Genomic DNA, 14,507 nt, shown 5'->3' on the forward strand with positions numbered 1-14,507 from the left:
GCACCCACCCCCTCTCCCCCATGGCCTGGACTAGCTTCAGCATGCGGCCGCTCGCCCAAGCTGCGGCGTCACGACCACCCACCGGGGCAGCAGCGTCGGGGAGCGGGGAGGTGACAGGGGAAGCCCCAAGTCCCGACGCGCTTCCCCCGCGCCACCGACACTAACCCGTGCCCCGAGCGGGCAGGCGGCGGCCCCGCCTCCCCGTCCCCTCTACCCGCGGCGGGCGCGGAGCCCCTCAGGCACTGCCCCCGCCCCGCTCCGGCCGGGGCTCTGCCCGCGCCCCCCGCAGCCCCGGCAGCATGACGTCACCCCGGGCGCAGGGCGCATGCGCAGCATTGCGGCTCCCCGGCCCGGGCCGCCCCCCCGCGGGAACCGCTGGGGGCTGTACCCACAATGCCGTGCGGCGCTGCCCGCTCCGCTCCATCATGGAGGCGGCCGGCGCAGCTGGCGCAGCTGGCGCAGCCCCGCCGCCCGCCGCCGCCCGGCCCCGCACCCCCTGAGCCCCGCGCACCCCTCGGGCTCCAGCATGAGCGGCGGCAGCGGGGGCGGCTCCTCGGCACCCGGCCGCTTCGCCGACTACTTCGTGATCTGCGGGCTGGACACCGAGACCGGGCTGGAGCCGGACGAGCTCTCCGGTGAGTGGCCGCGGGCTCGGGGGGCGGCGGCCGCCGTTAATGGTCCGCTCGGTGGAGGCGGCGGGACGGCAGCTCCGGAGGCGGGGTCCGGCCTCGCCGCCTCCCCGCTCCGCGGTCCCCGGGCGCCGTCTCGGGCGGCCGCGGGGGGAGCCGAGGGAGCCGTCGGCGCCGCCGCCGCCCCCCGCCCCGGGCAGCGGCGCTTTGTGCCCCGCGCCGGCGCCTCGGGGTCCGTGTAGCCGCCCCGGGGGCTTGAGATGCAGAAGGGCCCGGCTGTGCACCGCCGTCGGTTTGTAGAAGTGCACCCAACTTCTTAAAACCCCCAACAAAGTGCCTCTTTTAAACGGCCTTTTCGAAGTGAAGGGTGTGTGGTGGCATTATGATGGGTCAGCTCTGTCTTAACAGCCGTCTGCTGTGCTCCTCTCCGAGCTTGGTTGCATTTATCAACTTTTAGTCAGGCTCTTGGACATTTGAAGCACGCAGGTAATCGTAATGAACCATATTTTGCAGGGAAAGTGAAGACTTTTTGTTTGTTCTGTGTTAAGTTACGTTGTAGCATAGGATAAACATTCTCTTCCCAGCAGTATCTGAAAAGAAATCGGATTAGGAAGTAATTACCTGTTAGATGACAATGTTTGCACTGAATACACAACTAAACCACATCAATCTATCCCACAACACCGTGTCAAACCTGGGCATCCTTTTGTTTTAGCAGCACCTTGTTTCAGCTTTAGTTTCACTGGACTGGCTTCAGTTAGATTGTTGCTTAGCATCTTTAACTGTTCAGAAAGATACAGAAATGAGGCGATGAAAACCTGACCTGACATCACTGCTTATTTTGTGTATTTGAGCTCAGAACTTGACCAATGTTATGGTTTTTTCTTCTTTTTATTAGCTTGTTTTAATAAGATGTCATGATGGTTTTTTTTTTTTTCATCATTGTATTTAACACCCCTGCTCCACCCCCGATAAACACCTGTTTCTTGCAGAGTGAAATTTGCATTATTAGAACTGACTTCTTACATTGAACTCTCTTAAACTTTGGCTATGATGGAAACTTTCTTTTTTTTTTTTTTTTCTTTTAATTACTTCAAACAGAATTTCTCATCTGACCCTCGTGCTGAGCAGTACCTTAGCCTAGAAGAATGTTTGCGTAATGTTAAAATAACTGTAGACCACAATTTGAGACTCAGAGCGAATACAGCATAATGAGCTGCGCTATAATGGCACTTTAAATTACAGCATCAACTTAATTTAAAAAATGCAAGAGAACAAAATGCAATACAATTTCATTGAAGGGTATGTGAGGTTCTACAGATTTTTTCGTGATTAAATCACAATTGAACGAAGTTTCTGGGTTGAAAACAGTTTCTGATGTTAATTTTGTTATTCATTTACTATATATCTATTTGTATAATGTAGTGCAAGGCACACTCAGTAATACTGCCTGATCTTGATAGGAACATGAGTAATTGTCCTCACATAATTCAATTTTATACCAGCAGCGTATTACTTTGAGCTATCTGTCTAATAGTAAACTGGAAGACATCAGTGCCTTTTTTTTTTTTTTTTTAAATATTCTGTCTGAGTGCGCAGGTCTGAAAGCTGGAGCATGATGTTCTTTCTGTATCTGCTTTCCCGGTCAAGGACTATATCTATAGTATGTAAAACTGCAGCGTGCAATGTGTCTTGGACTCTGCTATTCCACCATGATACTGTAATGGTGTTTCTTGTGACAAGGTGTGGGTTTTGGGGAGAATAGGTTTTAGTATTTATGGGGGAGACTGATTTTTGTGTGATTTGAGGAAAGGGTTTAAAAAAAGAATGGGGGAAATGAGGAGGAGGAGAAATTTGTGATAACGTCACAGCATATGAGCTAGCTGGAATTCCGGTGCATTTTCTTGAGTTTGTTGTGTTATTAATAATGCATGATTGTGTGACTGATAATGCTTTCAAATTGTGTCTTAGGTTATAGCCTCCTCCAGTGTCCACTGATATAAATGGAAAGGGTCTCTGTTGATTTCAGTGGGTTTTGGATAAAGCTTTGAAACACTTTGTGCTTCCTGGAAGGCTTTCTTGTTTGAATGAAAGGGTTATTGTTCACTGTTTTTTTCCCCTCCTTCTTATTTCTGTTCTGAAAAATAGATTCTGAATCCTTGTACTGTTGAAACAATTTGCTTCATAAGTGTCCATTGTTGGAAGAGAGGCGCTGGCACTTGAGCCGGTGGGTGCAGGGGTGGGGAGCGGGATGCCTCCCCAGCGTGGTGAAGCCGGGCACCGCGGGTCTCTCCAGGGCTTTCCTGCGTCAGGGCTGCCGGAGCCCAGCCTGGCATGATGTCATCGCTACCCCACCGCCGCAGGGAACTGGCGGTGGCTGCCAGGGCCTCCGGGGATGCTGCCGGCAGACTTTATTCTCACCAAGCTAATGAAACTGTGTATTTCAGATATTCAGCCTTAATATTGATGATACAGCGTTTTCTGCAGACTTACAAATGAAGCATAAGATCGTGAATTGATGCTCAGTCTAGTTACTCTGCTTGAAGAGACACCTCTGATACTGTTTTTCCTTTGTATGTCAGAAGCTTACTAAATAGCACAGCTGTAACACTTTTTCCTGATAAAGTTGTCTGACTGATGGAAAATGCATGGTATATGCATATGTGTCTGGGTTTTTTAATATAGAGAGAAGTACTGTATTTAGGACTTTGTAGTTAGCGTGGGTTAAGAGAGCATGTTCTCTATTGTTAGGGCTTCTTTATCCCCAAATTTAAGTGATCAGGTTGTCTGAGCATCCTTCCTTATTTTGATAATTTAGTTTCCACTGGGTGATGTGTTAAACCAAATAGAAAAAATCTACTAGGTGGTAGTAAAACAAAGCAAACAAACAAGAAACCATCAAAAAATCCAACTCGGTTGTTGAACTGGACAAGGGAGGACCTGACATGTGTTTCCACGTTTCCAGATGGTGTTGATGTGCCAGAAGTGATGACAGAAATCTCTTAAGTATGCTGTAAAGGTCTGTTATAGATACATTTCCTTCACAGAGGAAATCAGAATAGTTGAGGTTGGAAGGAACCTCTGGAGGTTGTTGGGTCTGACCCCCCTGCTGCAGCAGGGCCACCTAGGACCAGTTGTCCATGACTGTGGCCAGGTGATTTTTGAGTATCTCCAAGGATGAAGACCATAACCTCTGTGGGCAACCTATGCCAGTGCTCAGTCATCCTCACAGTGGAAAAGTGCGTCCTGATGTTCAGATGGAACCTCCTCTGCTTCACTTTGTGCCTATTGTTCCTGGTCCTGTGATGGGGCACCATGAAAAGTGCCTGGCTGTTGCCCTATTTCCACTCTCTCTTCAGGTATTTCTATGTATTGGTTCCTCCCTGAATCTTCTCTTCTGCAGGCTAAACAGTCCCAGCTCTCTCAGCCTTTCCTCATATGAGAGTTGCTCCCAGACCCTTAATCATCTTCGTGGCCCTTTGCTGGACTCTCTCCAGTGTGTCCATGTCTGTCTTGCACGAAGGAGCGTGGAGCTGGACACAGCACTCCAGGTGTTGCCTCAGCAGTGGTAAGCAGAGGGGAAGGATCACCTCCCTCCACCTCCTGGCAGTGCTCTGACTAATGCAGCCCAAGATACCATTCAACTTCTTTGGAGCAAGGGCACATTGCTGGCTCATGGTCAACTTGGTGTCCACCAGGAAGTAATGCAATACATCAACTACCAAAAATCTTCTGTATGTAACATAATTTACTGTAATCCTGCAACATTATGATAGGATTTCTTAATTTAGGTTGTATGACTGTGCCCTGGAAAGGTAATGAGAATGAAGTTGTGCTTCATCTCATTTTTCAACTGGAGTCCCTTAGCTGTTGAGTTAGATGTGATCTGAATGACGGTGGAAATACTTGCACTACATGGAACTGTTGGAGTTTTTGTGCTATGTTCTTTTTGACTAAAGATTTTGTTTTCCTCCTCTGTGGTGTGTTCGGTTTTAACAATCACTTGTCAATAGAATTTGTTTATGATGGAGTGGCAAAACACAGGATCAACTTGCCATTGCATTACACTTATGTGTAATTGTAGTCTGGGAGTTGCTATTACAGAATACAGAACTCGGACGCAAATATCTGGACACCATATTCTAATCTAAGATGTTCTATTGCATGTGCCTTTGTAGGCTTGAATGTCATATTATAAAGATGATAATAATTATTGTTACAAAGGAGAAATAGTGTAAAAAAAAAAGGGAAAGAAAATCTTTATAATCTATGAAAAAATGATTGGTAATTTAATAATAGGATTGTTTTAAAAAAAATCTCATTGTATAAGACTAAGGCCAGTGACTAGTCTGTCACATCTGTTTCTTTCTGCCTTTCTTCCCAGTCTGAGCTGGTCTTCTAAGGTTTGGTCCAAAAATTAATTTATTCAGTAGATTGACATGTGCATTTTGCCAAGGCCCTTATCATGGTGCTTTGAGTTGTTCATCTGATCATGAGCTTCATCCTAAAGGAGGATGGAAGTGAGTGTTAGGTGAAGCCCAGGTGTCCAGGAAATATCCTTCCTGTATGTAGACACCCTTCGTGTGCCTTTTCAGGATCCATGTTAGATCTCCTTTCACCCTGGTGTATGATGATGTGATACCGTTTTACTTAATCTCTCAGATCTTTTTTTGTCTTTTGTTTTTGATGGTGTTGAGGCAAGATCTGTATGTGTGTAGATCATGTAGCATAACAGGACTGATTATGAGTAAGGCTTCCTATATGCTGGCACAGTAATGGCTTTATTAGTGCTGGTGGGTGAAATTCTAAAGGAAGATGATACCTGGTGTGTAGTATTCACCTAGCTCCACTCAAAATTAATCTGACAAACTGATATTAGAGCAAGCATTTCTCCTCACCAGTAAAACAGAGTTGTTGTCTCACCTATCCCTCTGTAATTGAAGTGTCATTATTTTTATATTTTGTTGGCATCAGATTTAAAATGACAGCTTATCTTCATACGTTTCCCGTTGGTAGGGTTTATTTTAACAGCATTCTGTATCAATATAAACTCTTAAAAAAATGGGTGTGATGAAATGATTGAAGGCATTTGTCCCATATATAAACTAAGAAATTGCTTAGTATTTCAGAATTGGGGTAGTAGTTTCCTTTGTGATAGTCCATGTAGTAATGATGTTATCGACACCTGTGTTAGTTTTTGAGTTCAACAGACTTAAATAGTTGCAGGCTTTTATTTTGCCTCAAAGTTATTTATAAGGGGTAGCTAAAGGGAAAGAGGAGGCAGAAGAGCAAACTTAATTTAAATTAGCAGATATAATTTTCTGACTGGCATTTAACCTGTTTTGTGTTTTCTTCTTTTGGGCATTTTTATCTTGGAATTGAGACATGACATTTGGGGTTCACGGAGCCAGCTGTGATTCTTGCAGTGAAGCTCTTCTGCAGTACTGTTTATTCCTTGTGTAAATAGCGTGTGAGTAAATTTCTCTCTCTCTAATGTGGTAGTAGTACCAACAGTTGGTGCAGATGTGAATTGCATTGGTGGGAGCCATTGCTTGATTCTTCCAGAGGCTGAAGTGTTCTGTGATTTTTGTGGTTTTGTTTTTGGTGGTTTTTTTCCCCCTCTTCCTCTCTTTGTCCGTACGGATGGTATTGGTGCAAGCTTCCCACAGTTCCCTAATGGTGTGCCTCTTCCTTTGGGGATTCATTCTGAGACTGAAAGGGAGGTTTTTCAGTTTCTTTGCTTCTCCGAGATTGCTAACCAAGGTGTTAACTCTGTGGGGGGCCTTTCCAAGTAGCACCAAAGCTGAGACCACACACTGTTTTCACATAGGTCACTGTGGACCGGCAGTAGATAGCAACAACTTTTGGCTGGATTTATGCTGTCACATGTGAAACATTTTAATCCGGATAATAGTTTATTCCGTTCCTCCCTACCCCCTCTATCTTTTCCCAAGAAGCTGAATCTGTTTGCCATGTTTGAGTGCCAAAAAGATCTTTTGTCTCTTTGGGAACTGAGGCAGACGTGCTAGGGTAGCTGATACATAGAATAAAGAATGGGAGAGCTGATGTAAGGGGGAAGCAGCTGTACTTTGCTGAACTACATTTAAAGCCACAGTTTATTAGGTGATGTTTCTATAATGCCAATCTTATGATTATAATTTTTGTATTTTAGGTTAAATTGAGATGTGTGCTTTACAGAATCATCCCCTCAAAACCCCCAAACTCTTCATTCTTCCACCCTTCAGTATTCAGTTACAAATTCAGCTTATTTGGAAAGCTTTTAGGTAAGGTGTGGGGGAGGAGAAGATTTATAGGTTTTTGGTTTGAGAATAGGCTAAAGTTGCTAAAACAGTGTCTAAAGAATTAAAGTTTACAAGTCTGACTTTTGAAGCCTTTTTAAAAAGCTATGGTAATTTCACCTTATTAAAGCAAGACATATATACAAAGATGGGTTGATTTGTCTTTTTGTTCCTTTGGGGGTTTTTTTGTGTTGTTTTGTTTTCTTTGCGGTTTCTTTTGCAAGAGAGAAACTGCACAAAGAGAATATCTGAAATGGATTGTATGGGAAATACTGCCATTTGCTAATAAGAAAACACTTTTTTTTTTTTTTTGCCTCTCCTAAATCTTCAAATTACTGATCCTGTAGTTACAAAACACTACAGCTGTTTTTATCTGCCTTTTGACTTAGTGATGTCCTACTTGAGTGTTCTTGGTAATGACTTCTCATACTTTCTTTTGAATTCCCTCTAACCTGCAGGGCTCATGTAGCAGAAATAATGCAGGTGAAGTGACAATGTCAGAAGCAATGTATGTTGTGCAGTAATTATTCTCTCTGAATTTCTTGACAATCCTTTCAGATTTGTTTGCAGTGAACTGGAATGTTAACGCTGGGAGGCTTAAAATACTATTGCACAGAGAAATTATCAAGCATTCCAGCAGAAACTGATGAATGTTGAAGAATTTACTTGGAGTGCTTGTGCTCAATGCTTGTTTCTTAGTGTTTCCAGGAAAATGCTGTTTTACTTATGGTTTGCTGGGCCAAGTTTCAAACTTTCCTGTAGAATTGTGGAGTATTGTCTTTTTTATTTAGGGTTTTTTTGTTTTTTACTGGTTGTATGATCAGCCATGTTCAGGTACAATAACGTACCTCTGTATTGAGTTATTTACATATTGATACTGAAGCATCTTGAGAAAGAAACTTCAGTGCATTTCACAGATAAGTGATTGCAGACAGATAGCATGGCAGTCATAAGCAACCTTTTCATTTTCAGATATAGCTACATCTCAATGTTTGAGTAAGGAAAAAGGGTTGATTTTACAGAAATGGGCATTCTTTCAGCATGACTTCGGGTGAGTTTGGAAGTTTTATTGCAGTTGTAGCATTCTGCTGCTTGTGTCTACAGTTGCTCTCTGTTGCAGAAATACGTGGTCAGAGGTCTCAGGGTTGCTGCAATGTACTGATCTGTGCATTGCTGCCATCTTCTGCAAGCATAAATTTTTATGAGCTATTCTACTATTTGCATATATTACTTATTCCTCCTTAACTTGCTACTTTCAGCAAGCTTCCTTACCAACTGTTGCTTCCTGATTTTGCTCCCCAAGCCCAGCACTGTCCTACTGGGCTGTCCTCAGAATTGCTTTGGGGAAGACCTGAGTCCCTTAAGTTAACAAGATCAGTGCCAGCTCTAACCAGCATAAGACTGTAATGTCCCATCCTGGATTTTTTTACGTGTGTGGTCTGTGAGCCTGAAATGTGAAATAACTCATTGAAAAGTTTTGCTGAAGGCTGATAAAATTCCTATTTGCCAATATCTCAGTCATTTCTGCAAATGAATATTGCAGACATTTTAGGCAGCCCAGGCCAATCAAACTGCAGATGGTTGTGGTCTCCCTTTCCCTGTCCCTACCACAGTTGTGTGCTCCTGCCTCCCTCCCTTGCACAAGGACTAGCTGGTCCCATTGGGTGTGGTTCAGCGCAGCAGGTTCCAGGGAGCATCAGGCCTTAGTTGGAGAAAAGAGATTGGTAATGCCATAGGCACCCCGAAGCACAACTCCCTTGGGGGCCATATTCAAAAAGTTCTTCAGACTGAAATCCATGTGAATGATCTGCAGAACACCGACCTGGCCTCTGAGGGGTTTGTGATCCGGAGGACGCAAGTTACTTATGCTCTGTGAAGTTGCTTTAGTGCTGCAGGGTCATTGCAGGCAGTGAGCATTGGATAGATGTCCCGGTGTTCACATCTACCCTGGGAGCGTGCTGCTCAGGATCCGTGAACTGACCTTCCCTACACAGAGGTCTGCCCTTGCATGTGTTAGCATCCTTGAGAGTGGCTGCCATTTCACAGGTGAGGCCTTAGAAACAGGGCCTAATCCTGGCTTGGAAAATGAAGGAATCTGGATGTATCACCGAGTGAGGCGAGATGAGTGGTTTTTTGATAATTCATTCCATGAATAGTCCTGAGTCTATTATGCGTGGGTGACAAAGTGGGTTCTGGGAAGTACTTGGGTGCTGTGGGGGTATTTGGGCTTGCATGTCTTTTTTCCCCTTCATATAAAGGTGTCTTTTTTTCCCCTTTTCTTCTTACACAGTTAAAACTACATATAACATAATATTTTGTTTTTCTCAAGCTTGACCAGGGAAGGGATTTAACTCATAATCTTGGTTCTGTGGAACCACAAGCCATCATCTTTGTCTATGACTTTGAACAAAGGGGTGATAACACAGTTAAAAGTGGTTAACTTGGACCTGTGACTTGTGAGTTCAGTACTGAAGTACTTGACTTTGTTCTTCCTTTGTTCTAATCAGATTTTCTTATTGAAAACATTTTTTTAACCAAACATAAATCATACCACGTGAAGAAGAAAGGTAAGCTTGATATGGTACATGTAAAAGGAAGAAAGCTTGAGAGAAGTGTTTAGTGAGATGATAAGAAAGCATATAGTCAGAGTTTGTCATATCTGTTGACCAAACTGTCAGCACATCTGATTAATTTTCTGGTATTAGAGATCACATCTATTTTAAAAAGAGAAAAAAAGCATCAAGCAACTTGATGACTTTCTTACAGGGCATTGGGGGGGGGGGGCGCACCCCTTATTGAGACAGGTTATTGCAAAACAGTTATTTTGGAAGGTTGCATAACAACTTAATGGACAGGACTTGTATACTTAGATGGTTGTATAGGTGAACTTTTTGTATTTTGCTGATCCCTGTATGTCATTGTAACCTGCTTTAAAGGTTTCATGTGTATTTTAAAATATGACTTTCCTCTTCAGTGCACTCCCAGAAGAATAGAAATACTTGGTTAAAGGACTGTACAGGTGCTTCAATAACATTTGGTCCTTGTGTTTTCATACAGATGTGTTTCCATTGGTCCTCAGAGCTGTAGTTTAGAGGGCAATGGGAGCGCAAAAAGTAGGAACATTTAACTTGGAAGCACATGCCACTGTAAAAGGAGATCCACAGTGGTTCAGGAGGGTTGCCTGAGGTGGTCTGTGCTTCAGTTTGCGCAGGCTTTCCTGAGGCGGTCTGCCGATCTTAGATGGGCATGAGGAGAACAGCTGATTTCTATATTAAACATAGTTAAAATACGCTTGTCTCCACTTCTGCTTTATATTTCTAGTACACGTAAAAGAATTGTGTTCTATTCTGAAGATAAGCCACCCTTTTCCTTTCTCAGTGTCCTCTGTTGCACGGATTTCAGACCTACTGTGTAATGGAAATGGCGCCGCCCCCTCAACCCCCGTGGCTGAGAACATGCCTGTCATTGTAATTTTGAGTGCTGCTTCTGTTGTTTAGTTGGAAACAGATCTCAATATTCTTCTGTAAGTCTTTTTGCTGTGGCTAAAGCAGAAAAGTAGTTTAGTAAAACAATTCTGTTTTTAAGAACATTTCCCTGAAAATTTCTGCCAGGCAGTCTTGATTAAAATACATTGCATCCATCTGCCTGCCTGTGTTACATGCAACGTAGCAAAAAAACAACAACAAAAAATTAGTATGCTTTTAAAGACGCAACCTGAGGACTTTTGGAGGTTTTTTTCTTGTTTGTTTTTTAAAAAGCTGCCTTAGATTTTTGAGGGTTTCTTCTGCCACTTCCCTGTTCCACTTCTTCCCGCCTTCCTTGAAATGGTACCAGAAAAATAAAAACAAAAGCTTTTGGTTTCCTGACCTTACAATCACAGAATGCAGATGTCCTCAGCTGTTTTTCTGTGGTGCTTTAAATCCTTTGTTGCAGCATTTGAAACTATTCCAGAGTGTGTGTGGCAGTGTTTTGTTACCAACTAGATGAATGTTGAAACTTAAATGATGAGTGGATAACTATTAACTCTTAAATTTTAATTTGCTGTAGAGGGCTTGGAAGAATTGGTGCTATCAAAGTAATGAATGATCAAGAGATTATTTGTGTCCAGTGGAGTTTGCACTAAATATCCACTTAGTAAAATGAACTCTTGTTTTTTATTTCAGTTCACAGTTCACATTCCCATTAAAATTCTTGAAACATTACAATTCTTGAATTCTGGAAATCAAAAGAAAAGGGGAAAACAACAGGATCTTTTACAGTCAACAGATTAAGGTTAACTTGTCTCTTTGTCCTTCTCATCTTTCTAGTGAGTGTAGTAGGAAAGATTGTATTGTCCCCTGAACGTTCAAATGTACATTGTATGCTGAAAGAAATGTGTTCTCATGGGGTTGGGATAAGGGATTGTTACAATCAAGTTTGGGTTGCCTAGATGACAAACAGGCCAAAGAAAAAAAAAAAGAGTAATCACTCTGGTTATTATTTTCTTCTCTGTATTTCCTCTAAAGAAAGTCCTTCAGCTTTTACAGATGAAAGCATGGCACTCCACCCAACATACATTTTGGTTGCACTTAAGATAGGTACCTAAGCAGAGGGCAGTGTGTCCACAATGCATTTTTGCACCTTTGTTTTAGAAAGGCAGACAGTGAACTTCCTTTGCCTTTGAGTTCTTTTGTCAGGGAAAGCAGAGCAGTAACTTGCATAGAGAAGTTTTTAGAGGAAGTCCCAGATGTGAAAATCATAGGTTGTAGATCTGTTACAAATCCAGTGGAATGACAGCCCCTAGAGACAGTGATTGATTGAAACCCCCGATTGATTCATTGGGGACAGTGATTGAACCCCCTGATTCCAGTTCCTTCAACAGCAGTGCTGCAGTAAAATGAAAGTGATTCTGAAGCTTTTCTTACATGGATAACCTGATACATTAAAAAACCTGTTAAAGTCCCAGTAACAAATTATTTGGTCTAACCACCACTTCAGTTTGTGCTATGCCAGGGAAAAGGGGGGTTGGAAGTGCAGGACAGAGGGTTTATGTGTTTCAGGATAAAAGGGAAGAGTTCTTTTTGTGTATATCTGAGGAAGAGGTTTGCTGGGGAAGGGAGTTCTCTCTAATGAGAAATACGTGCAGTTCTGCTTAAGGAGGAGGAACTGGAAGGAAGGAAACAAGTCATAATCTGAAGGCATTTGTGCATTGATGGAGTGACTGTTGCTTACAGATTCGGCAGCTGCAGCTTTTCGTGAATCATGCTTTTTATACCAAGAATTCTTCTTTAATGAATATCTTACCTTAGTCTGCCAAACTTTGGATGTTTATTTCCTACATTGTAGAGTTTTTTTTGTTTTTTTTTTTTTTTTTTTTTTTTTTTTTTTTTTTTTTTGTTTTAAGATATATATATATATATATAGTTAAATACTTGTTAAAGATGGAATCAGAGAAACTTAATGCTTTGTTTTGGCTTTAAAATAAACTTTGGCTAATTATTAGTATATTAATAGCTTCCTAGGTATGTACTGAAGGACTTTTCTTTAATATTAGAATATGGGGTTCTGAAAAATCAGAATGGTATTGCTGTCCAGAAGGCTAGGTCTGGGGTTTTTGCCTTTCTTTTCTTGTCTGTTTTTTAAGGCCTAGAATGAATCAACAGATTACCATCTCATTTCCTATCTAGTATGGTACAGGCCCTATAATTTAATTACTGTTTGGATTATCCCAGGTTTTTGCTCTTAAGACTTGGAAATAGAATATTTGATCATTTCCACTGGCAAGCACAAATATAGCAATTCTTGTTTTTATCAGAATTCTTTTGCCATTGATTTTAAGATACTGTTTCTTGGCTTGGCTGTCTTTCTATGCCTACGTGCATCTTAAGCACTTGTATTTGCTTTTATAATGTAACAACGTCAACTATTGGTCATCTCTGTTTGACTAATCAAGAAGTCCTCAAATCTCTTGGTGTACATACCAGCTCTTCTCCCCAGTGCCCCCCTTCCCCCAGTTTGCTCTCATTTGCTTCATACTTTCATCCTTTCTACATTGTGGATTCCAGAAATAGGCACACTATCTCTTATGCGAGCTGATTATTTTTATTTGGACTTGGACCAAGAATTTTAGAGCTGGAGTAATTTTATGTTCAGTAAACATAATTATTTACCTTAATATCTATAGCCTTATTGTGTGCACTGAGAACGATTGCTGACTGAACTGGGAATCCTACTGCTGTTATGACACTAGCTGCTGGTTTTAGATTAACTTAATTCTAAATGTGTTGTGGACTGCTGCTATTCTTGTATCTTTGGAAACAATTCAGACTCTTTCTAGTATGTTAGGCGCCTTGACAGTTGTGTTACTGCAGTTACTCTGTTTTTACCCAAAACCCAAGAATGAAAAGGATTGTTTTCAAAATGTCCTACGATGTCTGTTTTCACCTAAGTATGGCTTTGTGCTGTATTATTTTAATTTTTTTAATTGAAAGCAGGATAGAATTAGGCTGTTCTCTGGATAGTATTAATGCACTGTTCAAATCCCCTTGTTGATTGACTTCTGACTTGCGTCCCAAGTCTACTCTTCGGGTGTCATGGTAAACTGAGTCTTAAGCCCCCACCGTGCAAAAGTTGGGGTGACTCCCACCATTGCAAGATTCTTTGAACTGTGGTGTAGAAAGTGTTGAGGTAAAGGGTATGGTTATAGGGCTCTATAGGGTCTTCTGAATCCTAAATTCAACTTCTTCAGTGTGCTGCATAGTACAGGAAGGCTGCCCTACGTGTATGGCTCATAGTTTCTGTTGCTGGTACAGACTCTTATTGTTCTTGTTCATTTGCTTAATTACAGCCATATGACTGTTTTATGTTGAAGCTGTTTTATATTTACTTCATTAAGAAATTCATTTTAGTGGCAGCAGGAATTGCATATGCAACCTCTGTATGCTAAAAGATTCCTATAAGAGTGTCCTATGTGGAAAATATAATGTTTTGATTGCATGCTATCTAGTATTTTTTATTGAAGATGTCATGTGTACAATCACTGTACACCAAGACCAAAGGAACTGAATTATTAACAGGCGGTATCACAAGAATTTAAAGAAAGAAGGTGCTTGGCAGGGTGAAAGCAACAAACTGCTTAATCAGAGTCAGTAGAGCTTTCTGGATGTCTGTTTTGTAATTATTTTGAGCAAGATCAGGGACTCGATGTACAAAGGTGGCAGTATTAACAATTCTTTAAAATCAGTGTTGCGTGATCATTTAGTACTTTTATTGGCCACTTTTTCCAATAACTAGAGTATTTTCTTCTCACTTGCTCTTTATTGTCATAGGGGAAAAATTAAGCTAGATTCTACCCTTTGAAAGAGCTGCTCAAAGACTTTTTTTCTAGCTAGTGTTCAGGGAGAATTTCCTATACAATTCTTAGTCTTACATAATTTTTACAGTTGAAGCACTGCAGTCACTTTCTAAAAACTAAAATGAAATAGTGAATTGACACCATATACAAAAGGCCGTGATTAAGTTTTTAGAAGTTTTGTTTTCAAAGTATCCCTGGCATTTTTTTTGATCAAGTTGGCGCTTCCTAATTAAGGACACCTTAAGC

At 41.8% G+C, this 14,507-nt stretch overlaps 1 protein-coding gene across 5 annotated transcripts in view; it reads left to right on the top strand.

Annotated features, from left to right (window-relative positions):
• The first annotated feature begins 397 nt into the window (after positions 1-397).
• Positions 398-14,507, top strand: part of DENND5A (DENN domain containing 5A) — a 68,433-nt gene continuing 54,323 nt past the window's right edge. For all 5 annotated transcript variants that reach the window (XM_074917789.1, XM_074917791.1, XM_074917792.1 and 2 more), the window contains exon 1: positions 398-635. In XM_074917789.1, coding sequence (XP_074773890.1) covers positions 527-635 — 109 coding nt within the window. In that variant the 5' untranslated portion in view covers positions 398-526. The remainder of the gene's footprint in view (positions 636-14,507) is intronic.

Source organism: Athene noctua, chromosome 14, assembly GCF_965140245.1.
Source record: "Athene noctua chromosome 14, bAthNoc1.hap1.1, whole genome shotgun sequence".
Lineage (NCBI taxonomy): Eukaryota > Metazoa > Chordata > Aves > Strigiformes > Strigidae > Athene > Athene noctua.